The sequence below is a fragment of the Phoca vitulina genome, unplaced genomic scaffold (assembly GCF_004348235.1).
Source record: "Phoca vitulina isolate PV1807 unplaced genomic scaffold, GSC_HSeal_1.0 scaffold60, whole genome shotgun sequence".
NCBI classification, from domain to species: Eukaryota; Metazoa; Chordata; class Mammalia; order Carnivora; family Phocidae; genus Phoca; species Phoca vitulina.
In genome coordinates, this window is record NW_022589763.1 from 8,372,034 (window position 1) to 8,399,486 (window position 27,453).

The 27,453-nt window shown below is 42.6% G+C and overlaps 1 protein-coding gene across 3 annotated transcripts; it reads left to right on the plus strand.

The window, feature by feature from the left end:
- The first annotated feature begins 6,262 nt into the window (after positions 1-6,262).
- Positions 6,263-22,597, plus strand: MSL3 (MSL complex subunit 3). 3 transcript variants are annotated; one of them, XM_032391195.1, is made up of 13 exons: positions 6,263-6,413; positions 7,749-7,831; positions 8,209-8,304; positions 8,641-8,741; positions 9,304-9,389; positions 9,974-10,096; positions 11,112-11,272; positions 12,044-12,202; positions 13,955-14,217; positions 14,882-14,991; positions 18,801-18,900; positions 19,376-19,460; positions 21,775-22,597. In XM_032391195.1, the coding sequence occupies exons 1-13, from the start codon at positions 6,312-6,314 to the stop codon at positions 21,872-21,874; spliced, it is 1,569 nt and encodes a 522-aa protein (XP_032247086.1). In that variant the 5' UTR covers positions 6,263-6,311; the 3' UTR covers positions 21,875-22,597. The 3 variants fall into 3 exon arrangements, with proteins under 3 accessions (XP_032247086.1, XP_032247087.1, XP_032247088.1); XM_032391196.1 differs by lacking the exon at positions 6,263-6,413 and adding an exon at positions 6,703-6,843; XM_032391197.1 differs by lacking the exon at positions 6,263-6,413 and adding an exon at positions 6,853-6,931.
- The last annotated feature ends 4,856 nt before the right edge of the window (positions 22,598-27,453 follow it).

A 27,453-nucleotide genomic window follows, 5' to 3' on the forward strand; every position in this document is an offset into this window, starting at 1 on the left:
TGATGAATCACTAAATTCTACTCCAGAAACCAATACTACACTGTATGTTCACTAACTTGAATTTAAATTTTAAAAAATTAAGAAAATAAAGAAACCCAGCTCTAAATCTAGAACAGATAAATCTTTTGATAACCATTTTAGTTGCAGATCTTCTCCCTGATATAAAGAAGCAAATGGAGGATAATGTTGTTGGATGGCTGGGTCAGTGGCTAGAAACCGTTCAGATTGCAACCCAATACTTTGAGGAATTAAAAACAACTATATTTATCTTACAATTCAAGTCTTCTCAAGAACAGAAATGCAGCTCTAGAAACAATTCAGAGCCCACCTAACCTTTTTACCAATTCCAAACTCTCCCCTCTTCATCTCAAAAGGCTTTCAGATATTGTAAAAGATCTGGATTTAGGAAACAAAAGCTCTTCTTGGAGAAACAACCTTTCTCTGTGGCTTTGAGATACAAATGTTCTATCCGGTTTTCTCTAGGAACCCAGAGCCATCTCTTGAAGTGCAAACTTCAGGGAGATAATTCTTATCAGAAAAAAAAAAAAGAAGCTATTTGGAAACTAGGTGAATGAAAAACCTTAAAAGTTTTTTCCACAAATATTATTAGTAAAAGCTTTAGCCATCTGAGCAGGTAACCTTAACTTATTCTGTCTGCCAGAAACACAATTTAGATACAACCACTCTTTTTTAAACTAATGAGTTTTGCATTATCATACCCGTCTCATGGCTAAAATTTTAAAATGGAAAGCTGTAAGATCTCTGTGTCTTGTATTTGTGTCTGTCTGTTATAGATGTGTGATAAATTCCTACCTCCAGATGATATTCCCAAAATTAATTTGTAGAAAGTTCTATTTAATAGGCTTAAAGACAAGTATTTATATAAGTCAAACATACTCTCAGAAATATAGAAACTGGGCGCCTGGGTGGTGGCTCAGTTGGTTGGGCGACTGCCTTTGGCTCAGGTCATGATCCTGGAGTCCCTGGATGGAGTCCCTGGATGGAGTCCCGCATCGGGCTCCCTGCTCGGCAGGGAGTCTGCTTCTCCGTCTGACCCTCCCCCCTCTCATGCTCTATCTCATTCTCTCTCTCAAATAAATAAATAAAATCTTTAAAAAAAAAAAAGGAAATATAGAAACTAACCCAAATGTTTTTCAAGTTCACATCATGATGTAGGATAATCTTCAGTAAATAAAAGCTAGTTTAAGTGTGTTGGTTTAATTAAAACAAGCATATCTTTAGAATTACCGGCATTAGGGCCGCCTGGGTGGCTCAGTCATTAAGCGTCTGCCTTCGGCTCAGGTCATGATCCCAGGGTCTGGGATCCAGCCCCACATCGGGCTCCCTGCTCGGCGGGAGTCCTGCTTCTCCCTCTCCCACTCCCCCTGCTTGTGTTTCCTCTCTTGCTGTGTCTCTCTCTGTCAAATAAATAAATAAAATATTTTTTTAAAAAAAGAATTACCGGCATTAAACAAAATACTTGAATTCTACCTAGGTTTGCTAAAAGTCAAATAAGCTAACATATGTTATCTCTGTTACAGGATGTATCAGCAAGAACGGTTAGCTGTTTAATGTCTCATGAAATTTTCATGACTAATCTAAACATAAGTGTTAAGAACAAGTAAATAAGTGTCAGTAAAAGTTTATATATTTTCAATAATAAATATTCTATATGGTATGTCTACTTAAATACAGTTTCCCAAATTTTTTTGAGAACTTGAAACCCTAGTTATCCTAAGTTAAATGATGGCTATTCATTGAATATCTCAATCATTCCAAATATGATAAAATACTAAAACATTAATTACTGAACACAGGTTTATTCACTTTTGGCTTTCTTTTACAGAGGAACTAAAGATATTTGGCTCTATTCGTAAACATCTTTTGTGCCACACTGAAAATTTTACTATGAGGAAGAATATACTTCTAGAAATTGTGAAATGTATTTATAAATTTCCCAATCCACAGAACGCTAGTGTAACCACCAGTCCACATTGCTTACTTCTTAGTTTTCACTAGGAACAAAGGATTCTAAGGGTTAAGAATTCTAATCAACATATATAATTAAAACAACCCAGGAGGGGCGCTGGGCTGCCTCAGTCAGAGAAGCATGTGACTCTTGATCTCGGGGGTCGTGAGTTCAAGCCCCACACGGGGTGTAGAGATTCCTTGAATAAATAAAACTTCAAAAAAACCTACTTAGAAATAATAAGGGTAAAAGGAAACTACTGTATACTCCCGAAACCAAGAGTACACTATATGTTAACTAACTACAATGTAAATAAAAAATTGATACAAAAAACAAAAAAGAAAGAAAGGAAACTACTGTGTATCTATAACGTGAACTGGATCCTGAATTCTCTCAGTTTCCTCAAATGTCTGGCTACAACTCTCCAGGCCAACGTTTCTACTCCCAGCCTTCTGACTTGGAGTCACTAAGAACAAAGGCTGCCCTTGAACGTCCCTGGAAGAAACCATACCCGGTCCTTCTCACTGCCAAGACCACAGCCCAACTTCAGGGACTTGAACTTGGGGCCACTTCTCCCAATTAAAAAGGGCTCCTCCAGACTCTTGGAACTGCACACCGGCTGGAGATGTAAAATTCAAGTTGACTAGGGAGGTTCCTCCTCAGAAGCAGATGGCATCTTGAGGTGGACAGCTCCCCCAAGATCGCAGATCAAGATCGTCATCTCCAATCCGGACCTTTATTCCTTTTGCCTTTCCGCTACTTGCCTCTTCTCGCTGGTAACGCACAGGAAAATAAGGCTCCTTCGCTCGGGCAACCATTGCTGAATCTACTGCTAAGGCCATAGGCACACGGCAAGGTCTCCAGACGTTCTTGCTAAGAACGTCCGGTTTCAGATCCCAGAGCTGCTTCGGGTCGCTTACGGGCTGAGCGGGGAGGAGCCTGTGCCGTAGCGGACACCTCCGCCGGCAGCTGGACCAACACGTCCGCTCTCGCAGCAAAGGCGCTACATTAACCCCCCAGCCCCTTGGCTACAACAGGTTGATGTCCCTTCTTTGATTCATTTGATACCAACTGCTTCGGCTCATGCGGGCCCTGGCTGAGGAGTATACCTCAGTCTCTTGGTATTCTCCTTATACGAAGGCATCGTTTTAGTCCTCTGGTAGGCTATTTTCTCTTAAAGGTCTTAAGTGCATGTTCACAGCCCTCAGCAGCACCTCAGATGGTCTCACTGGAGAGACTTGGGGAAACAGAAACAAGATGAACAGCAAAAACATTTCTTCCACGGATCTGACATCATAACCTATGAGCTTCACAATGAGACAAGAGCAATTTAACTCTGATGGTGACTGAGTGTGGCACAAATACCGAAGTGTTGGTCATTCTCTCATGTATAAGAAGATAACCAAAAGGGGCGAATTGTTAAATTAATTCAACAAGGAGGCTGTTAGACTGACGTAGCTCTAACGCTTTGGCAGCCTAAAACCTAAGCCTTTAAATTCCTCAAGGTTATGAAATAAAACACTAAGGATAAATAGTCACAAATAGCCAAACTAGTCTTTACACAACTGCCAATCAAGAACTTCTTTATTTCTGCCTTTTCTCTATAAAAATCTCTCTCTGGGCTCCTGATACTGAAGTACTCAGCACTTCCACTTTGGCGCTACCTGATTCCAGTGGATTTTTGCTCAAATTCTTAAAGATTTTTAATATGCTTCAGCTTATTATTTAACAAGAGAGATTTCCTCTCTGGAGCTTTTTCTGACACTCTCCCTCCTCCTAGGGAGATGTAAGCACCTCTCACCAGTACTGCTCCATCAGAGAGCATGCATGATGCTTGCACTTACTTGCCTGCTGCTGTGCCCCTCCTGAAATGTGTCTTCTTTAAGGCCAGGGGTAGTATCTGTATTCTACTTTATGTGTTTAGCATCCAGTACACAGGAGGCTCAATAAATACTTGTTGAATGGGGTGCCTGGCTGGCTCAGTGGGTAGAGCATGTGACTCTTGATCTCAGGGTTGTGAGTTCAAGCCCCCACGTTGGGCATAGAGATTACTCAAAAAAAAAAAAATATATATATATATATATATATATATATGTTCAATGAATGAATGAGGTCAAGGAGAAATGACCAAGAAATGCCTAATATTAATGACAAGCATATACCCAACACTTACTATATGCCAGGCACTACACAAACACATGTAGACTGAGTAGATTTATTCCTAAAACAACCCAAGGAGGTAGGAGCCACTCTTATCTTTAAATGTAAGGAAACTGCATCACAGAGAGACTAATCACTTGCCCAAGGTCATAAACTAGAAGTGACAAGTGTGGCACTGGATCATAGAGTCCTCCATGTTCTCTATCTTTGCACGTAAGAGGGAAAAGGATGCTCCACCCACATTAAAGACGGAGGCCTCTCTAGTGGTTCCTAATCTAGAGGAGGCCGGCAAGGGGTACTGTCACTGGAGGCTTTTGCATTCTTGGACTGTTGAGGGGGAACAGAGGAAAAGGTGTTGCTCAAGGACAGAAGAAGGGGTGGAAATGGAGAGAAGCAAAAGAAAGCATCTGAAGTCTTGCCCTGCAAGGTTAGAGTCTGGAAAGGAAATCTCCATTCTCCAACAAGAAAAATAAAAATGCTAATATTCAGATGTGGTTTAGCCACGGCAGGCAATTACTTGTGCCCTAGAGCTCCCCCTACTATTTATGGGGAACATCACCATCAAGAGCTCATTCCTGATAAACCACAACCTGAAGAAGGATCACAGCTCCAGTTCTGGTTTCACCACTGTATTATTATAGACACAACTCACTATCTGCCCATCTTCCCCCAACCTATCCCTCTCATGGCCCTTATTTTGACCAGTGGATCTATCGTTCACCCAACTCATTATGCCAGAAAATCTGGATGCCTCTCAAGATTTCTCCTTCCCTTTCCCCTGTCAAGGCCAATTGGTCACCGAATTTTGGGGGTTCTGTTTCATAAATCTGTAATCTGTTCATTCATTCACTAAACATTTATTGTGTGTCAGGAATATGCCCTGATGAACTGGATGAGACTCCCCGCAGCTCTGCCCTCCCAACTTCAAGGAACTGAGCATCTTATGGAGAGCATTTTGGAAACGAACAGCCCATTCTACTGCAGGATACAGTAAATGCAAGAAACAGATAAACAGAAAGCTGGGAGGGAATACTGGATGGGTATGTGATTCATGTAGGGAAGCCTGAGGGTTTTTCCCTTGGCAATGTCCAAGCTGAAATGTAAAGGATGCATACCAAGAAACCCAGTGAAGGGAGGGCAAGGGCAAATTTCTGGATGCAAGAATAGCCCACGACATCAGAGCCTCAAAGATGGTCTCTAGGCCGGTCTTAATCCAGTGTAACTACACTCACTACCTAAACACTTTCCATCCCTCAAAAGAGAGCAAAAAATTCAGCACCTTCTTTCCTGTCTCTGGAGGCTTGCCCTTCAAGAGTCTCCCAGCACTTGTCATTTGTGCATCAAGATCTCCTGAGCACCTCACTTCGTTGGTGCAGGTACCTCCTAGTACCAACTTCACAGTACTTTCCCCCTTTGGGGAATTTTCAACGTGTTGCAACAGATCTTGAGGGAGAACTCTTGAGTGCTGGGGGTTGAAAAACCATGCCGAGACTTAAGATGTTAACGACCTGGTTAAGGACCTCTCAGCCTCACTTCCAATGCTCACCCGCTGTCACTGGAGGGCTCCAGGCCTGCCACCTGCTTGTCCCAGCCCAGGTATGCCCCAGGGCTTTCTTCACTCCCTCACCCACCCTTCGCCCATCTAGACCCGACTCCAGCCCGACGTCCTGCTCGCGGAGCCACACTCGGCGGCGCGCAGCTCTGCTAAGATGGCCCACGCGGCGCGGCCAGTGGCTGCTGGAGGGCGGCCGCCGGCTGGCCTCCCCGCCGCCAGCGCCCACTCCACACAGACTCTCTCCTGGGCGCCTCCCACCCCCGGACCGGGGCGCGCCGGCTCAGCCCGCGCCGGCCACCTTTCCCACGAGCGCGGGAGGGGCCGTTCTGCCGGAAGACCACGGCCACGGGTAGCGTTCCCGGCCGCAGTCTTTCCCGAGCCCAAGGGGACTCGCGGAGACGCGCTCCGCCGGGAGCGCGCGCGCCCCGGGGCTCCCAGGTCCGGCCACGGCGCGGGGCGGGCCGAGGCGGGACTGAGGGCGGGGCGGCCGCAGCCTCCGCCATTCCCCGCTCCCTCCCCCCCCACCCCCGCCGCTGCGCACCACCTCCCCGCCCCCACCCCCACCCCCCTCCCCCACCGCGCGCGCTCCGCCCGCCCCGGAGCCTCGCCCTCCGCCACGATGAGCAAATGAGCGCGAGCGAGGGCATGAAATTTAAATTCCACTCAGGGGAGAAAGTGCTGTGCTTCGAGCCTGACCCCACCAAGGCGCGAGTGCTGTACGATGCCAAGGTGCCGCCGCGGAGGGACAGGGAGGAGGCGCGGGCCGGGGACCCCGGGACGGGTGGCGGATGCGGGTGCGGACGGCGGCGCGGAGCAGGGGAAGTGGCGGGGCCCGGCGCTCCATGCCGGCGCCTCCTCGGCTTGCGCGGCGCCGTGCGTGCAGCAGGGGGCGCTCTCGGGGCGCCGCTTGGGGGAGTCGGGGCCCGGACGCTTCCGCTTCCGCCCGGCGCGGGGCTGCGCACGCGCTATCGGAAACCTCGCGCGTGCAGTGTCGCGAGGTTGGGGCCGCGACGTCGGTTTGCGCACGCGACGCCAGCGAGGGCTGAGCGTCGAGGAGGTCGCTTGCCGGCGGTCTTCACCTTCTTGTTAAATCTCTCAGCATTCTGCGCGGCCCATCGTTACCTGGGCTCCCGTGCGACGCCCTGACTGACCGAGCCAGGTCCTAAGCCGTAGCGCCATAGCACTGGCCGTCGACTCGCGACGTCTTTGCTCGGGAGCACCAATCGTGTCTGGGCCCGAACCCTCCCGTAGGCCGCGACCCCCCACCCGAGGGCAGTGTTGACCCGGTAGCTTTCGTCCCTTGGTGTCTTGCAGCATTTAGGTTTTCAGTCCCCGAGTCGCGCCCTGTGCCCGTCTATCTAAGTTTCGGGGAGTGGGGGGAGGTAGGGGGAACTGAACCACAGCTGCAGCTCCTGGGGCTTGGATGACGAGTGGGCGTGGGCACCGCAGTCCGGGGCTGGGGGCTGGCCTGGGGCCCCAGGTGCTTCTGGGCGACTCTGGCCTTAAGGGGATTTCCCAAGGCTTCTGGGTTTTGCGTGTTGTGTTTTCGGGCTCCGCCCCCCGCAGCCTCTGGCTGTTTGCAATCCAACCTCCCGCCCCGCCTTGAGCTTTCCTAGGGGTGACATGCCCCATCATTTGCCCCAGATGTTCCCCCTAGGCACCCTTCTGGGAGGGATGGCATAATCAGCCAGCCGTCCTGGCTTTGGATGCGGCTGAGCAGGGGAGACTACAACTCCCAGAGGTCTCAGGGCTGCAGCTCTCTTGTCTGGCCTGGACTCTTTAGTTAGTGACAAATCGGTCGGCCAATGGCTTCAAGAAGCTGAACCCAGTCTCAGTATCAGAGACCAATCGCGAGGCGGTTGGAGGGATGTTTCCTATTTTGAGGCATCCACTCAGGAAAAAAAATGGAATTGAAAGGAAAAATGTTTCAACCCAGCTTTCAGTCTAAAAAAGGAGAGACTGCTTTCTTTTCTTTTAAAAAGAGATCTATGATCTAGTTTTCCTGATCTAGCTTCCAATATTCTGTATGTTCTGTCATTTGCGGACAATATTTCCTGGTTTCAGATTGTCGATGTTATTGTTGGGAAAGACGAAAAAGGCAGAAAGATCCCAGAATATCTGATCCATTTTAATGGTTGGAACAGAAGGTGAGTGTACTTGTTAAACGGGATTGAAAATTGATCATCTTTGCTGCACAAGAACATTGCAAACTTATTTAAGTTTTAGAAACACTTGTAGAAAAGCTTCACTTCCTGTTTCTGCTTTTTTATCAAATCTTGCCTATTCTTTAGAATGATTACTTTAAGTTAATTATATTTGGTAGAAACCCTAGTTGTTTCTGTGTCTGTGTGAGTTCCTTTTTCAGTTTATTTGCATCTTTTTGTGATTTTAAAATGTTTAAATAGTTTTCTAAAACATAAGTACTTCTGGGACACTTCTGTTTCTGTGAGGTGCTTTTAGTAGTTGTTTTGTATCAAACTAAAACACTGAATTTTACATGCTTTTCCTTTTTTTGTTTGATTAGTTGGGATAGATGGGCAGCTGAAGATCATGTCCTTCGTGACACCGATGAAAATCGGAGATTACAGCGTAAATTGGCAAGAAAAGCTGTAGCTCGCCTGTAAGAATACAAAAATCATGACATAAATGTTATTCAATGTGTTTTCTCTTAGTGTTTAGAACTTTTAAAATGTAAAAGTAAAAATATGCCCAACTTGGTTTATTAATAATTATATATATTTAAAGTGTGTTCGTGAAGAATTGCTCTTGTATTCTAAATGCTGTGTTTTCAGTGAGGTTACTATATAATCTTCTGAAGTGGAGATTAACATTTATGTTCTAGGATTTAATGATTTTTAGGTCCTTAGAGAATCACTGTTGTTATATCTTGTTTGTACTTCAAGACTCATATCAGTCAGCATCAAAATTTATTTCAGTTGTGTTTATTTTCTTTCAGGAGAAGCACAGGAAGAAAGAAGAAGCGCTGCAGGTTGCCTGGTGTTGACTCTGTCTTAAAAAGCCTCCCTGTTGAAGAAAAAGATGAAAATGATGAAAACTGTGAGTGGCTTGACTTCATTTTCTCTGGCTAAAAGAACTTTTACCTAGTCCTTTTATACCACAGGATTGAGGGGTAGGAGTCATTGCAATTACAGACAAGCAAACATTTTAAGCTCATTACATATAACATGTGCCCCTTTTGTTTTTAACAATTAAAGTAGCAGTCAGTTAGTCCATAATATCTCATCAGTCTTGCTCATGGCCACTGCCTTTTCAGCCAGTGTCTTTATTTGTACTAAGCCCTCATGTTTTCTTCTTGGCACTTCCTGAGCCTTGGCCCCAGTTATGAATGCAACAGAGAATCGTAGAATCCTAGGTGACTAAACACTTTCAGATCATTAACTTGTGTGGGTTTTGCCTTCATTGAAATTGGTGTTATATTTCTCAAAATAAATTTCTATTCTGAAAGGTACAGTATTTGTGTTCAGCATTTAAAATATATGCAGGACTACAGTTAATTATTGCCAATAGTAGGACACACGCTCCACCTTAAAGAATTATAATTGTAAAGGTAAGGGAAGTATATGATGCCGGTTTGCCTGATAGTTTTTGTTTTCCCTAGCAATAAGCAGTTCCTCTGATGACAGTAGTGAAGAAAAGGATGAAGAAATAAGTGAAGAAAGTGATATTGAAGAAAAGACGGAAGTGGTATAAAGTTTCTATTGTAAAAATGCTGTCTTTGGCATATACTTAGTGGTAAAATTATGTGATAGAATTCTTCAGTTGCAGATCATTTTGTAAAAATGCATTGTTTTAACGAGATATTGTAAAGTTGCACTTGATCTTTAAGGGAAAATAATCCTTATTTATATTTATAGTCACTGTATGAACCTCTTGGTAGCTCCTTTTACCCATAAAGTGTTTTCACAAATCATAGTTACCTTTTTCTTTCCATTGAGGCCATGAACTTTATTTTTATAGTGTTGATTAGTTTTTAAATCTTGTGTATCAGACTTTGGCATCTTCTGCCTGCCTTCAAAGTTAACATAAGTATCACTGGCAAACTTAAAAGGGGGAGAAGCAAAATTAGCATTGGTAACATAGGTTAGTACCCTAAAACACATTAACTTTTGGCCTTTAATGTACTTTTCTCTAGGACATGTGGCATTCTGGTATGAATGTTGAGGATTAACGGGGTTTGTTTCATAGTAGGCTCTCCTTTGTTAGTCTTCCTTTGGATATAAACTCTCTTACTGTTACGAGTAGTTAAAAATGAAATTGTGATATTGCAGAAGGAAGAACCGGAGCTGCACACAAAAAGGGAAATGGAAGAAAGAACAATAACTATAGAAATCCCTGAAGTTCTGAAAAAGAAGCTTGAGGATGATTGTTACTATATCAACAGGAGGAAACGGGTATGCAGGGAGAATACATAAAACATGGGTTTGTAATAGAGCTTTCATTTAGCCATATTTTACAGTCGCAGACTCAATTAAGAACCTTGTAAGAATGAAATTCATATTTTAAGTTTTGTACTGAGTTAGGTTTTTAAAGTTCTCTGATGGTACTGCTCTGCTGCTGATTGAATTAAGGCATGCACAGTCTTTCCCAGCGTTGGCTGTCCATTAGAATCCTCTAGGAGGGGCGCCTGGGTGGCTCAGTCCTTGAACGTCTGCCTTCGGCTCAGGTCATGAACCCGGGGTTCTGGGATCGAGCCCCACATCGGGCTCCCCGCTCGGCGGGAAGCCTGCTTCTCCCTCTCGCACTCCCCCTGCTTGTGTTCCCTCTCTCGCTGTCTTTCTCTCTGTCAAATAAATAAAATCTTTAAAAAAAAAAAAAAAAAAAAAAAAGAATCCTCTAGGAAGCTTTGTCAAACTCCTTATGCCTGGACTTCATTCAGGAGGTTAAGACACGGGGCACCTGGGTGGCTCAGTCGGTTAAGCGTCCTACTCTTGGGTTTTAGCTCAGGTCTTGATCTCGGGGTCGTGAGATCAAGACCCACATTGGGTTCTGCACTCAGTGGGGAGTCTGCTTTGGATTCTCTCACTCCCTCTCCCTCTGTTCCTTCTGCCGCTCCCACCTTACATATGCACATGGATGCTATCTCAAATATTTTAAAGAGAGGTTAAGACATAATTGAGCTGTCATGGAGGCTGACTGCGGACATAGTCTCCCCAGGTGGCTGTAATTGATCATTAAGATGTGAATCACTGCTTACACATATTTTTAAAATTTATACTGTAATCTTTGTGGGTAATGATTAGTAGAAGCAGTCATAGAGCTTCAAGGAATATTTATTTAAAAGATTCTCAAACAGAATTGGCTTTATTTTTGAGTTAAAAAATTTATATAGACAAGAGCACTGTTTCTTGGAATATATGGTTTATACAATGAGATGCATGCATCAGATGTCTGTTTTTTTATTAACAGTTAGTGAAACTTCCATGCCAGACCAACATCATAACTATTTTGGAATCCTACGTGAAGCATTTTGCTATCAATGCAGCCTTTTCAGCCAATGAGAGGCCTCGTCACCATCATGCTATGCCACATGCCAATATGAATGTGCATTATATCCCAGCAGAAAAGAAGTGAGTAGTCGGGGGGGGGGATTGATGCCTCAATGGCTCTCTCTTTGTGTATTAGAGAAGTGACTTCCATTTAGAACAGGTGACACTCTATTTCTGTAATTTGGAGTTCATTTAATATATCACTCAATTAACTTACTAATTCATTTAATAACAAATTTAATATCAAAATACTGTCCCTCTTTCAAAATGCTCAATAACTATTTAGGTATCTGGTCTGGATATATTGAGTATGCACTGCCTCAACACCAAGACCAGTTTTTTTCAGTGTTATAGGGAGATAACTTTTTGTCCTTGAGAAGCACCAGAATGGGCAAAGAAAATTTTATCAAAGCTTGTTTACAAATAGGTTTTTATTCAGGCAGGATAATTGTGTTCATAGCCTGCCTTGTGCATGTGACCCAGCTGGATTAGAGTCAGACAGGCAGATTGTTTGATTTGAAACAAGTATTAGGATTAGTTCATCAGGTCTACCCCCTTCAAGCTCCCAGTAATTGGGGCCTGTCCACCTTCTGCAGCACAGGCTGCTCGGGCTCCTCGTGTTCAGTGCAGTAAGTTAAAACTACTGGTGTATTTTTTTCACTTTATATTATAGATCAATGTTTCCATTTAATTTTTTGTTGGCAGCATCTACAAACTCATTGTATTCTTTATAAGTGTAGGTATAATACATAGCGTTTAAGTTTAAAACTCTGCCTTATTAAAAACGTGTAACTTCATTATGACATTTCGGAAAATATTTACTGCATCTCTAATCTCTTCTTACTCTCCTAGTGTTGACCTTTGTAAGGAGATGGTGGATGGATTAAGAATAACCTTTGATTACACTCTCCCACTGGTTTTACTCTATCCATATGAACAAGTTCAGTATAAAAAGGTGACTTCGTCCAAGTTTTTTCTTCCAATTAAGGAAAGTGCCACAAACACTAACAGGTAAGTTAGACAGTCTGCAGTTTGACTATCAGATGTCAGCAACCGAATAGTTGACTCTGTCTTTGAAGATTTCCATCTAATGCTGTGGGGCCAACAGATTTGGAGGAGGAGATTGAAAAGTGGAGTTTTTCCCTGGGTAAGCTAAGTCATCATTCACTTTCAAATGGCTCTAAAAGATTTTACCGAGTGAAGATTCCAGTGTGAGAACTTGGTTTGATTTTGAGCAGCTAGCTTGTCTTTCCAAAGGCAAATGGAATGAAGAAGGCACAGGCTGAGAAGGGTAGAAGATGTGCGTTTGAATTTAGCTCCTTCACTTACTGGTTGTGTGACTTGAGGAGATACCTTCTGAACCTCTTCCTTTTGCCTCTGCACAATGGAAAGAACAGCTGCCTCCTTGGGTAGTCATTAAATGAGAAAGTTCACAAAGGGCTGGCAACCTTTTGCCTTCAACTAAAGATTAGTTCCTTTCCTGCTCTGCTGTGTCACTACTTTCTTTCCTCAGTCACCAAGCATGCCCAAATCTCTATTGTTTGGTTGGGGGAGGAGGGGCAGAAATTCCAACCTCAAGTCTATACCTTCACCTCTATAAGCTGCTTCCCTATGTTCCTGTGCCTCTCTTCCTGAGAATGGCCTGTTCTCGTGATTTCCACTTCTTCTGCTCTTGCTTACTTTATGCTCTGCCTTTGTCTCCCAACTGCCCCTGCTAACTCTGCTCCCCAAGACAGGGTACTAACAACTTCCCACTTGTCACACACCGTGCTCTGCTTTGGCCATCTTTCCCCACCATCCCCTTCTCCCTTCCCTTCATGGCTCCTTGCTCCTGGTTCTCTGTCTGCCTCATGATCATCTCTTAGCCTGCCTGCCTGCCTCTCCCATTGGTTTCACCCTATGTGAGAGGCGTGTGCAACTCACTGGGGACCTGTGTTGATGTTCCCCTGCCCTACTCCAAATCTCAAGGTTGCCAGTGTCCAGGGTGGACTGTATGTTCCACAAAGCTTGGCAGATGCTTGTGGCTTTTCTTTCTATTCTTGTGAGTAGTTACAATGTGGTGAGATAACATGGTATTCTTACTCTCTTTATTAAAAAAATAAACTTTTATTGAAGTATAGTTGACACAATGTTACATTACCTTCAGATGCAGGACACAGTGATTGCATTCTCTATGTTATGCTATGCTACTCACCACACGTGCAGCTACCATAGTAATCCTATTCTCTTGACCAGGGTTTCTCAACCTTAGCCCTATTGATATTTTGAACGAGATCATTCTTTGTGGTGGAGGGTCCTGGGCATTGTAGGTTGTTGGGCAGTAGCCCTGGCCTCTACCCGCTAGATGCCAGTAGCACTTTGCCAGTTGTGACAAGCAAAACAGCACGGTCTCCAGATAAGTGCCACTGTCCCTGGTAGGGCAAAATGACTCCCAATTGAGAACCATTGCTCTAAGACAAATACAAAAGGGGCATCACAATCTTTAATGCCAGCATGCCTTGCAGAGTTATCAAGAGGATTTTAAATGATCGAATATGTTTGGTTACTCTTTAAGAAAACACTTGTTTTGCCACATTCGAAAGTAAAAGTTTGTAATTCTCCTGGAGTGGAGTCCAGAGTGTTTTCTCTTCTGTCTGAAGGAGGACATTTAAGAACTGCTCCAGGTTTTGCAGAGATTCTGTGGGCCAGGTGTGTGCGTGTGTGTGTGTGTGTGTGTGTGTGAGAGAGAGAGAGAGAGAGATGCTCTCTCCTCTTCTTCCGTAGGAACCAAGAGGAGCTCTCTCCAAGCCCACCTTTGCTGAATCCATCCACACCGCAGTCCACAGAGAGTCAGCCCACTACAGGTGAGCCAGCCACCCCCAAAAGGCGCAAAGCTGAACCGGAAGCCTTGCAGTCTCTGAGGCGGTCGACACGGCACTCTGCCAACTGTGACAGGCTGTCTGAGAGCAGTGCCTCGCCTCAGCCCAAGCGCCGGCAGCAGGACACGTCCGCCAGCATGCCAAAGCTGTTCCTGCACCTGGAAAAAAGTAGGTCCATTCTCAGGTGTGGGAAAGCCATTCACTCTGTGCGTGGCCTGTGCCAGTCAACTGCTCTCCTGACGGGAGTCCAGCCAACAAGAGAGGCTGGGAGAGGAATGGGGATGAATGCACAGTCACACCCAGATTCACCCACTCAGCTGTGGGAAATCCACTGAGGAGTTTGGCTCTAACCAAGGCTCACAAGGCACTTTGCCTATGGCATGGAGAGAGGAGTCACCACACCTTCAGCTCTGCAGTTGGATGCTTGGCTGGTTTAGCTGTGTCTCGTGGGTCTGGTAGCAGTAGTTCCCCATTCCCTCCCCCCAGCCCTAATCTATCCTGCTAGGCAACCACTAGTTACTTCCTGTCCCTATGGATTTTGCCTCTTCTAGGCATCAGTTCCTGTCAGTCGAATTACACAGTAAGTGACCTTTTGTCTGTGGCTTTTTTCACTTAGCATAATGTTTTCAAGGTTCATCATGTTGTAGCATATATCAGTACTTGTTTCCTGTTTTTTTCCCCCAAATAATTCAGGTACTGTTTTTTATGATAGGAAAATATCATATATGATTGTTAAAGATTAATAATTTCTTTACTGTAACAGTCATCCGGCAGTCTAATTCAGTTGCTCTGTGATTTACAAGTGAATAATTAACATCTTTTCCTTTTGAAGAGACACCTGTGCATAGCAGATCATCCTCACCAGTTCCTCTGACCCCTAGCAAGGAAGGGAGTGCAGTGTTTGCGGGCTTTGAAGGCAGAAGAACTAATGAAATAAATGAGGTAAAGCATTACTGTTGCTGTTCATCCCCAGTGAGTCCTTCCTTCTATGGTGCTTAAGTCCTGTGAGCGGAAATCCAGTTTCCTTAGAAACACTCTATTGCTCTTGCTGTGGATATTAACAAAATGCTTCATATGGTGATGTTTAATATTGGTTTTGGTTTCTAAAATAAGAAAGTCGCTAGGATTCCAGCCCTGTGCTTATGGTCATCTTTTAAATAAGCACAAGTATTGAAATATGTAAGTATTTTCATTTTATGCATTTTATGCACACTTGTTCTACAGAGGTCCAGAGAGTAAATATTTTAAGCCTTGCGGGCCAGTCTCCTTCAAGACTACCCAATTCCAAAAGCATCCATAGACACCATGTAAATGAATGGGCATACTGTGTTCCAATAAAACTTTATTTATGGACACTGAAATTTGAATATCATAATTTTCGTGTTATGAAATATGGTTCTTCTTTTGGGTTTTCCCAACTATTTAAAAATAGAAAATTCATTGTTAATAGTAGTCCTAGTAGCCATCCCTTTGAGGGCATGCTATATGTCAGCATTGTGCCAGGAACTTGACCTAAATCACCTCAGATTTTCCAGAACAACCTTGCCACCAGGTTTCCATTTTACAAGTGGGGAAACTTTTCATTTTAAAAATTCTGTTTTGGGGGCACCTGGGTGGCTCAGTTAAGCGTCTGCCTTCAGCTCAGGTCATGATCCCAGGGTCCTGGGATGGAGCCCCACATCGGGCTCCCTGCTCAGCGGGGAGTCTGCTTCTCCCTCTCCCACTCCTGCTCCCCCTGCTTGTGCTCTCTCTCTCTGTCAAATAAATAAAATCTTTTAAAATAAATAAAAATAAAAATTCTGTTTTTGGGGTGCCTACGTGGCTCAGTCGTAAAGCGTCTGCCTTCGGCTCGGGTCATGGTCCCAGGGTCCTGGGATTGAGCCCAGAGTGGGGCTCTCTGCTCAGCGGGGAGCCTGCTTCTCCCTCTCCCTCTGCCTGCCGCTCCTCCTGTTTGTGCTTGCTCTCTCTCTCTCTCAGATAAATAAAGTCTTTAAAAAAAAATTCTGTTTTTAAGGCTAGTTAATTGATGTGTAGGTAGTGAGAGTTTTGGAGGCTCAGGAGATGTCTTGGTCTACTGGGATATTCTATGAATCTCACCTAGGAGGTAGGATTTCCCTGTTTCTGTGCATAGGGGAACTAGCTTTACTAGGGAGAGAGAACATTTAATGGTGAGAGTTGGCAAACTTTTTCTGTAAAGGGTCAGATTGCAAATATTTTCAGGGTTGTGTACTATACAGTCTCTTTCGAGATTATCCAACTCTGCTGTTGGCATGAGAGCTACTCATAAATGATGGGTGTGGCTCTATGCCCCCCAAATTTATTCATGCACACTAGTAATTGAATTTCATATGATTTTCATGTCATGAAATATTTATTCATGTGATTTTATTAACCATTGAAAAATATGACAATCATTTTCAGCACAAGGGGGTTGGGCTGGATTTGGCAGAAGGCCTTAGTTGGCTGACCCCGATAGAAAAGCTGGAAAACTTAATTTGTTTTACAATGACAATGAGGGAAAGTTAGGAAATTCCTATTACAGCAGTCCCTAAGGTCCTGTTTTTCAGACAAGGCCCTGCAGGTGTTATTAAGGGGAGTCCTGTTTCTTTTAAAAGGGACATGAATATTCAGGCAAGGCCATTCCCACTCAGGTTGGCAGTGCGAGGCCACCATCTAGTGGTTGGAGGTACAGCTGCACAGCTGCAAGCTCTAGTAGAATTGGATTTCTAGTAAGACAGGCTCTCAACAGTGACTCTCAAACCAAACAGGAGACCTTAGGGAATTCCCACCTTTGTGAGTGCCTCTGTCTCTGTGTGTTTTAACAAAAGCACTGCATCAGGGTAGGTGTACACATTACGATTCACAGGTGGTTGTCTATATACCCCAGTTGAGAATCCCTCTGCTAGAAACCTGTTTTCCCCCATGAAATTTATCTTTGGTAAATAGAAGGTGATAATACTGCATTGAAATGCAGAGTTGAATAAGTGAGGTAGGCTGGCCTACTAACTAGCCAAATGACCAGCTTTTGCAACGTTGTGTGTGTCATGGTCCAATTATTGCAGATTCTCCTATGTTAACTTCAAGTATTACTGTCAAAACAGTTGCCAAGCTTCAGTTGTGTGCACCACAGGCTGAGGTGCTGGGCGTGGAATAAAGATGCTGAAACCAAATCCCTGCCTTCAGTAATCTATACCACAGATGGGTGGGGTAGGTGAGGCCAGGGCTGAAGCTGGGACTTCCAGCATGGAGGCATACAGAACCATGGTGAGACTTACTCGCTTCTGCAATTTCATTGTGTTAAATTGAGTACATCAGCTTTTCTGGGGTGGTTTTGGCATCCTTCTGCCTTGTCTTACAGAGGATTTTCTTTGGCCCTACTATATTTCCAGATTAAACTTGACTGATCCCAAAAGGCAAAGCAGCATCTCAGTAAAATAGTCTTATAATTTGCTGAAGTATTTCTGTGGAGGCTCATCAGAGAGCTTTTAAATACAACTCTGACTTTAACAAAAGCCTGAAATCCACCCACAGTTCTGAAATTTAGAAAGAAGGAAAAGAAATCGGTTACCAAGGTTGAGGTCTATTTTCACTTGATTCAATGGTTCAGATTAGTTTCCAAAGTGAATCAAATATATGAGGAAATTAGGGAATCTTAAAACAATGGTAATATTACTCACAACATGTTTAGGTTACTTTTTACTAATATATTCTCTATTATAGTATGATTTCCTATAAAGGAAAAGGTACAAAATGACCAAAACAGTTAAGCTAATTTATAGGTAATAGCTGTTGAGAATTGGAAAATCAAATATTTCCTTAATCTTACTTTAGTCTCCCTTCCCCCTACACACACATTTTATTTTTTTAAGATTTTATTTATTTGACAGAGAAACAGCGAGAGAGGGAACACAAGCAGGGGGAGTGGGAGAGGGAGAAGCAGGCTTCCCGCTGAGCAGGGAGCTTGATGCGGGGCTCAATCCCAGGACCTTGGGATCATGACCTGAGCCTAAGGCAGACGCTTAACTGACTGAGCCACCCAGGTGCCCCCACACTTTATTTTTATAAACTTGTTTTTATTTTGACATAGAGCCATATTTTTTCCTCTACATGCAATTTAGTGTTACAACTTTTAAGGGATGAGAAGTATCTCCATGTTGCCAAGGAAGGTGGATCCTCACGTGATTTAAAAGGCGAAAATGTTTTGAAAAAATTATAGGAAACTATTAGATATATGCTAATATATAATCAACATGGAAAATGCATACCTTTATCCTCCCAAACTGCCTAAATCATAATTTCACCAATAAGAAATGGACATTTAACATTTTGGTATATACTTCTTGGTAGTTCTTTTGTGTATTTACATAATAATTATACACATTATATTGTGTATTTTTTCCAAGTCATATTGAACTTCGTTATTTTGTAGCTTGATCCTTTTCAACATAATGCATTATACTCTCCTATATGCCAAGATCATGCCCTTAAAGAACTTCATGGGAAAGTTAGAGGGGTGGCTTTCAAAATTCCACATTGGTTTGTTGTTACTGTTTACTCCCATTTTCTGGCCCAGCTGTGAAGCAACTCCTAAGTTGCTAGAAGGACAGGAAGCTTGGGAGTGAGAGTGTGACACTCAATTTGAGTTGAGAACCTCAAAGCATGTGTATTTCTGCTGGGATTCCAGATTTTGAGATCTCTTGATAACAGTGTTAAGCATGAATTGAATGATTTGTTATTATGTCTTTTCTCAGGTCCTCTCCTGGAAACTTGTACCCGACAGTTACCCCCCAGGTGACCAGCCGCCTCCACCCTCTTACATTTATGGGGCACAACACTTGCTACGATTGTTTGGTAAGAAATCCTGGTCCCTGCTTTCTTCTGCCTTTCCCAACCCTTTCCCCTCCACTTTGGGGTTTTTTTTAATCTATTTTTTTTTTTAGTAATCTCTACACCCAGTGTGGGGCTTGAACTTATGACCCTGAGATCAAAAGTCACATGCTTTTCCGACTGAGCCAACCAGGCACCCCTCCACTTTGGTTTTTACACCCTTGTTAGTTTATGTACATCTCGTGGTAATTTTGAGGGTCTAAGAAAAATCATTGAAGAATGACCTCTTAAAAAAAGGCACTGAATGAATCTTAAATTCCATAAAAATTGTGTTTATACCATTTGTACCACTGTACTGTGTTCAATAAGAGTTTTTGGGTTTTTTTGATGATGTAGATGTTAATTTCAGTTTAAATAGGATAAATAGGACCCTCAGTGTGTCCTGCTCATTGCCAGAGTCTGCCAATTGTAAATGGTTCCGGTTTTATTTTTAATGCAGTGAAACTTCCAGAAATCCTTGGAAAGATGTCCTTTTCTGAGAAGAATCTGAAGGCTTTACTGAAGCACTTTGATCTCTTTCTTAGGTATTTAAATTTGTTTGTAAAAACTTATCTCTGCTGCCTTATATATGACTTTCCTGAATTCCTCCATAATAGATGTGGAAGCTAGTTCTGTGGTATTTTAAATAGTCACAGTATTAGCTAAGTATGATTGATTCTAACTATAATCATCACATCGGGTTTTTGGCTGTTTCTTTTTTCTGAAATTTATTGTGTAGAGATAAAATTTTTTGTGTCACTAGAAGAATCCAGTTGGGTAACTGTGAATAGAAAATTTTTTACAGTAGAAGTGATGAGATTGATAATAATTTAGTTTAAATTTTTTATTTAGAAGTACCTTATATTAGACTTTTCTTTGTTGCATATACATAAATTAACCTAAATATTAGCATTTACAGGTTGAATTTTTGTGTTTACAGTTAAGATAAATGACCAATACATGCTGACAGTTTGTAAACTCAGAGAAAGGTATTGTTTCCTTCATCCGACAGAGCCAGTCATTATATCTTAGGATCATTTGCCCTGAGGCTCTGCCCCCTACTCCTTGCACCATGCTGTGGGCCCCAGACTCACTTGTGCCGGTGGCCCAGCTCTCTCCCACCCAGATGTCTATTGACCAGTTCCTCTGCTTGGTGTTCAAGGCTGCTCATCACACTGCCTTACCCAGCTCATCTATCTGCCTGATCTTATTTCTTTTCTGTAAGGGGGTACCTCTTCCTTGTTGTCAGGCTCCAACCTGCAAGAATTAAACAGGTAGGATTCATCAGTGTGGAAAGTATTCCAGGCAGAGAAATAGGTTTTCGGAGTTTTTAAAGGATATTTTTATGTAGACATTTTGAGTAAAGCGTCCGTGAGTGAAATGAGACTTTATTACATGTTATTAGAAACAATTATGAAAAATATACTCTTCCCTTCCAACCTCCCCCTCAAACACACAATTCTATTTGGCATAAAGACTGTGTAGGCCAAAATCAAATAATGCCAATAAAATATGAAGAATAGCTGCAAGTTATAGCATAGGAAAGCCTGCTGATTTTGAGGTATGCCCAATACAAAATAGAAATTAGGGTTTTAAGAATTAACTTAGAAAGATTTACAAATATAGGAATTGGTTTTGAAAATGTATCCAAAACGTCAACTAGAGAATCGGTGGACTCAATAATCACCTTAAGAATGGCACAGTCCAAAGAAGAAAGAGTTAACTATCTAATGAATTTTGACTCCGTTTTTACTAAAGAAGGTATTGGGTTTATCCTTACATTTTTAGGAATTTGAACAGGTGGAAAGAGGCTGGAGAAACAAGCATGAAACTAGTTAGCTTTGTGGTTAATATGGCCCATGTGAAAATGTTTAAGCCCCACTGTGGTGAAATCTTTGACACTTCAGATACAAGATAACATCTGCATAATGTGAACTTTTGAATGACTGGCCTCATTATAACGTCCATCATCAGACATAAGTCAGCCTTGTTTATGAGTTTTGCTACTATAAGCTGGAACTGTAACACCTTTTGGAATGGCAAATTAGGACCCAGATACTCTTTACTATTTATACTATTCAATTTTGGTTTAGCTTAGCCTGTAGAAAGTATTGGGAATTTCTCAAGTGACATTTGTTGAGTTTATAGCTTTTTTAAAAAAAAAAAGATTTTATTTATTTATTGGAGAGAGAGCGTGAGCATGAGCAGGGGGAAGGGCAGAGGGAGAAGCAGGCTCCCCGCGAGCAGGGAGCCCGACACAGGACTGTATGGATCATGACCTGAACCAAAGGCAGACGCTTAACTGACTGAGCCACCCAGGTGCCCCGAGTTTATAGTTTTTTATAGTCTTATTTTTTTAATACTTTATTTATTTGACAGAGCGCATGCACAAGCGGGGGGAATGACAGGCAGAGGGAGAGGGAGAAGCAGGCTTTCCGCCAGAGCAGGGAGCCCGATGTAGGGTTTGATCCCAGGACCCTGGAATCATGACCTGAGCTGAAGGCAGACACTTAACCAACTGAACTACCCAGGCACCCCAATATCGGTTTTATAACAGGAAAATGCAGTACTCGTCAGAGCCAGTTTTTTTTTTTTTTTCAGTGTTTGTATAATGAAGCCTGCCACCTAGTGGAGTTTAGGTTCTATTCTCTTTGTACACTTGATAGTGAAAGGATCCCAATGAAATGGTAATTAATGTAGAAGCCAGATATACCTAGAAATCAAGGTTATATTCAATTTTTTTTCCTTTGGAATACCAAAAAAAGGTGAAATGTTCGAATGGTTGCAAGTTAAAATTTTCCTTGCTTGTGTTGAGCCCTCACTATAAAGATCATCAGGGCCATTTTCTTCTTTTCCCAGGTTTTTGGCAGAATATCATGATGACTTCTTTCCAGAGTCGGCCTATGTTGCTGCCTGTGAGGCGCACTATAGCACCAAGAACCCCAGGGCGATTTATTGAAGTTTTGATGGTTCTAGAAGAACAGCTTCTCTGTCTAGCTCTGTGCTCTAGGTTCCCAGTGAAGATCTAGGGAGATGGGGGACCTTCTTTACAGAGCTGACACGACACCCACCCCCCTGGGGGCTCTGGCAGAGGTGGGCCCATTTGTTTGAGTTGCTTACATACTGTAGTTATTTCTGTTAAGATTTACTTCCTAGGTGCCTGACCAGCCTCCAGCATGAGACCCTTGCCACTGTTCATGTCATCTGTGACAGCAGGAAAAGAACAGCTGTGTTCACAGGGAAGCGTTAATGAGAGCATGTGTAGGTCAGGCTGTTTCAGTAGCTGTTGGAATTAATTCGTTAGCAATAACCACGTTTTTTAGTTATTTGTTAGCATTAAGCAAAATTGTTTTCCAAACTGTTTTCATTCTTGTGATGAGGCTCAACGAGTCTGTCCAACAAATTTTAGTTTTGCTTGGAAATCACAAAGTAGTCCCAAAATATTTTAGAGGGAATTGATATCGATGGCAAAAGAAAATTTGCAGTCACACATTTGCTTGTTACAGTTCCTTTTCTCCAAAACCTTATTTTTGGTAATCTAAATAAAGTGTTGCCTCTCTTGTTTGAGATTTTACAGCTATACTTTGTTGTGTAATGTTATGGTTCCCTTTCTGTAAAACCTTATTTTTGGTGATCTAAATAAAGTGTTGCCCATCTTGTTGCAAAGAACCAGGAGTTTTCACTCTGGCCTTGTCCTCTTTGTTGCAAAGGAACAGTGAGGTAATCTCTTGACATAACTTTTTGTTTTATTTTGTTTTACTTTTGTGCCTTTTTTTGCTAAGGCCTTTTGTTTTCTGTCCTTCTTTGATTTTGGCCCACTTGGTGGCTTGACCAGAAGAAGGTGGCTACTGGGAGTCAGCGCAGTTTTTTGCTATCTTGCTGCTGCCCTCTGAGGTGGTCTGGGGCCAACACATTTATCCTCGTCCACCATTGCCAGCTGATGGTCTCTGCAGTCACCCTTCTAATCCTCGTTTTAGTCTCTCATGTGCTCCCCTCTCCCGCAGGATGCTTAAAAGGAAAACATTAACGTGATGAATGTGATACTTAACTGCAAGGTTTGGCAGTTTAGGAAAATAACAGCTTGAAAAATGACAAGAGGAGGATAACATAGTAATTTTTATGAAAATGGCCTAGACATTTAAGAAAGTTGTAACTCAATTAAAGGGATCCCAGTATCGTACAAGCCTTGACTATAGCACCTGCCTTTTCTTGTAGCTCAGTTCAGTTGACCTTAACTTCCAAAGGCCATTGGTCATGAATGACAAAGGCCACAGGGGATTTTTTAAAAATCTAAAATGGTTCAATGGTTCCATCAAAGAGACTTCTGCATATACTGACTAGTGAGATTCAGAACCTGTAAATCAAAGTAGACATCATCTTAGTGTGGTTAGTAGCTAAGTAGGACTCAGGTTTTGGGTGTCTAATCAGGAATAGCACTGAGTTCATACTATGTTTCATTTCCATTTGGTTTATGCAGTGCCTCTTTAATTAAATCTGGTGCACCTGCAGTGTGCTCTGAATTGCTGAAAAAGTTTAATCAGTAATTATTCATGGCCTGGAAAAGAAAAAAAAAAAAATTTCCCTTACAAGAATCTCCTTGTTTAATGTCTCCAGCGAAATGAACACAGACCATCTCTGGGAACATTTATACAGTTGTATACCTTGAGTTTACAATTCATTCATTTTCTAATGAAAAGTTTTCTTCCGACAAGGCATTTCCTAATCATAACTTCCTTTAAGCTAATTATTTGCAGCTTAGGTTGATTTAAAGAACTTCAAAATATCCCTTTATTATATATCATTAATCATTTTTCAAATACTCAGTTAAAAATATGATTTAAATGTCTAGACCATTCTTCTAAAAATTCTACGTTATCTTCCTCTTGTCAGTTTTTAAATTGTTATTTTCCTACACTGCCAAACCTTGCTGTTAAGTGTCACATTTATCATGTTAATGTTTTCCTTTTAAGTCCTTTAAAGGTATATTGAAAATAATATTTCAGTAACTTGTATATCAGGTCCTTGTACTAGGACTTTGAAAACAACATTTGAGAACAAAAAAAACCACTTCTGTCTGAACAAAAGTAGATTTATAAATCATTCCTTAGTACCGGGGTGCCTGGGTGACTCAGTCGTTAAGCGTCTGCCTTCGGCTCGGGTCAGGATCCCAGGTCCTGGGATCGAGCCCTGCATCAGACTCCCTGCTCCTCGGGAAGCCTGCTTCTCCCTCTCCTACTCCCCCTGCCTGTATTCCCTCTTGCTATGTCTCTCTGTGTCAAATAAATAAATAAAATTTTTAAAAAATCATTCCGTAGTACAGTGTGCACAAAAAAAGCAAAAGAAAAATTTATTGAGGTGCCTGGCTGGCTCAGTCAATAGCGCATGCGACTCTTAAGAGTCGTGAGTTCAAGGGCGCCTGGGTGGCTCAGATGGTTAAGCATCTGCCTTCAGCTCAGGTCATGATCCCGGGGTCCTGGGATCGAGTCCCACATCGGGCTCCCTGCTAGGCGGGGAGCCTGCTTCTCCCTCTGCCTCTGCCTCTCTCTCTCTCTCTGACTCTCATGAATAAATAAATAAATAAATAAATAAATAACATTTAAAAAAAAAAAGTGAGTTCAAGCCCCATGTTGGGTGTAGAGTCTACTTAAAAAAATTTTGGGGGTACCTGGGTGACTCAGTTGTTGAGCGTCTGCCTTCAGCTCTGGTCATGATCCCAGAGTCCTAGGATAGAGCCCTGCATCGGGCTCCCTGCTTGGCGGGAGGCCTGCTTCTCCCTCTCCCACTCCCCCTGCTTGTGTTCCTGCTCTTGCTTTGTCTCTGTCAAATAAATAAAATCTTTTAAAAAAATTAATTATTTAAACTAGCAATTTATGAGAGTTGACATCTGTCACTAGATTTTATTAACTCTGTAATAATGTCTGTCTTAAATAACTAATTTGAGGAAGTACAGTTACCCTGTTTTTCCACTGTTCTAATAACTCAGTGGCCTCTGCCCTTTATAATATTTAGCTTGTCAACAGTAAGTTTATCTGAACATTTATTAACAACCACCTACTGTGGTGTAAAAACTGCTAGGTATTGGAAAGATAAGGATGAATAAGGTATGATCCTTGGTGTGGAATGCACTTAAGATTGATTCTTCCTTAAGTTCTATATTAAGGAATTGTGTTATTTTAACCAGTTCTTAATTGTAAAAAGTATAAGGTAATCATAAATGGCAACATTTTCCAAAATTAACCTTCCCGTTGTCCAAGAAAGAAGGGATAGTTCTACTGTTAATTGATACATGGATGTCAGTTTAGGTAAGTTTAAGTTTTTGCTAGTTGAAAAATCTGGCAAGATTTTAAGGGACTCGATATCCATTGGGGAAGGGAGTTTGAACAGATTAAAATTAAAAGCAGTAATTTGGGGAAATCGTGTTTACTTCAAAATGAGATAAGACTCCTCAATAAACCGGGGCGCCTGGGTGGCTCAGTTGTTAAACGTCTGCCTTCGGCTCAGGTCATGATCCCAGGGTCCTGGGATCGAGCCCCGCATTGGGCTCCCTGCGCAGCGGGAAGCCTGCTTCTTCCTCTCCCACTCCCCCTGCTTGTGTTCCCTCTCTTGCTGTGTCTCTGTCAAATAAATAAATAAAATCTTTAAAAAAAAAAAAAAGACTCCTCAATAAACCAATTAAATCTTTTTTTAAGCAATGCAATTGGAGAGACACCCTTTTGTTCTAATTCTGTTTGTCTTGTGCCAAATTCTTCCTGATGCTCCTCTGGGACAAATCATTAGTGCATATTTAAGTTAATTGAGTTGTGTTGTTTTTACCTAGTTCCAGTAAAAAGATAATGCTGCTTTCTGCCTCTCTATTCCCTGGAATACATCTAAACTCAAAGTGAATTTGTAAATGGCCATTTCTTTGCTTTAGCTTTTCCTCTGATTGATGAGCAGAATGTAAGTCCCCTGTGAATGTCCACAAGGCCTGGGATGAGGTGCTTAGCCAGCTCCTCTCTCTGCACATTGACTGGAGCATCTATTGGGACCCTAGCCCAGACCATCTTCTCAAGATTATACATGTTGCCGATGTGCCTCATGCATTGAAAGCCTACATGTTATCTCTGTCCTCACACACCAAGGACTACAATTAGTATCAGTGGGTGAATGAGCAAGTGTTCATGTGGTGGTGAACAGTCGGCTGTGCACTCAGGGGAGGGTGGAGATTTCTGAGGAGGAAGGAAGAGAAAAGCAACAAAAGGTCTGCTTTAGAAATGGAGAAGGATTGGGATGCTTTTGCTGAGTGATATGCACTAAGCCTCCCCTTCAGCTCTATAAGATAACTCTGCCAAAATGGCGACCATTCACTTAATGCTTGAGAAAATGGATTTGTACTTTTGACCTTTTGTGGAGATGGGTTGCCAGGCTGAGACTGGCCCCCAGGCAGGTGGGGCAAGAGCAAGGGCACCCCAGAGGTTGGGAACATCAGGTTTATATGTTCTTTCACTCATCAAAAGGGTTCCAGGAGAAGCCAGACACAAGAAGCTATATGTTCTATGATTCCATTTCTATGAAATGTCCAGAATAGATAAACCATAGGGACAGAAAATAGATTAATGGTCACTAGAGGATGAGGAGAGGAGGGAGTTGGAACTGGCTGCTAATAGGTCTGAGGTCTCCTTAGGGTGGTAGAATATTCTGGAATTACTGATCATGTGCCACCCTGTGATTTTACTAAAAACCACTGAATTGTAAGCTTTTAAAAGGTGAATTTTACAGTATGTGAAGGAGATCCAGGGATTGGTTATGCCTACAACTCAAGAAAAATACACCATGAAAATGCATTTTTGAGAACTGAAAAGCTATTTTTTTTTTCAGGTTTATTTATTTATTTGACAGAGAGAGACACAGCAAGAGAGGGAACACAAGCAAGGGGAGTGTGAGAGGGAGAAGCAGGCTTCCCGCGGAGCAGGGAGCCTGATGCGGGGCTCGATCCCAGGACCTGGGATCATGACCTGAGCCAAAGGCAGATGCTTAACGACTGAGCCACCCAGGCGCCCCGAGAACTGAAAAGCTATTTGATCCAACACCTCAACATGGCTTCTTTTTTAAGATTTTATTTATTTATTTGAGAGAGAGAGAGATAGCAAGAGAGAGCACAAGTGGGGCAGAGAGGGAGAAGCATGTTCCCCGCTAAGCAGGGAGCCAGACATGGGGCTCTATCCCAGGACGCTAGGATAATGACCTGAGCTGAAGGCAGATGCTTAACTGACTGAGCCACCCAGGCGCCCCTCAACATGGCTTCTTTAATGCACCATTGGCCAAAGCAGGCCAAGGTTCCTTTTCTCACTCCACTTCTACTGAGTTCACACTTCACCTGAAGTTCAGAAAACACAGTGCTGTGCCTTCATACAATTTCCTTCATGAGCAAATACGGAGTTGACAGATCTTCAAACTTCCTTAACTTCCAAATTCTGCAAGGCAGGGCATAAGGAATAAGTATATAAGCAAAAAAAGGTTAATAAACAGAAGGAGTTAGTGACAGCAAAAATAGCATGA

Coding starts and splice junctions, on each gene's coding strand:
- MSL3 (XM_032391195.1), top strand. CDS start 6,312: ATGAGCGCGAGCGAGGGCATGAAATTTAAATTCCACTCAGGGGAGAAA. Junction 8,305..8,640: donor AGAAAAGCTGTAGCTCGCCT/GTAAGAATACAA, acceptor ATTTTCTTTCAG/GAGAAGCACAGGAAGAAAGA. Junction 18,901..19,375: donor ACACTTGCTACGATTGTTTG/GTAAGAAATCCT, acceptor TTTTTAATGCAG/TGAAACTTCCAGAAATCCTT.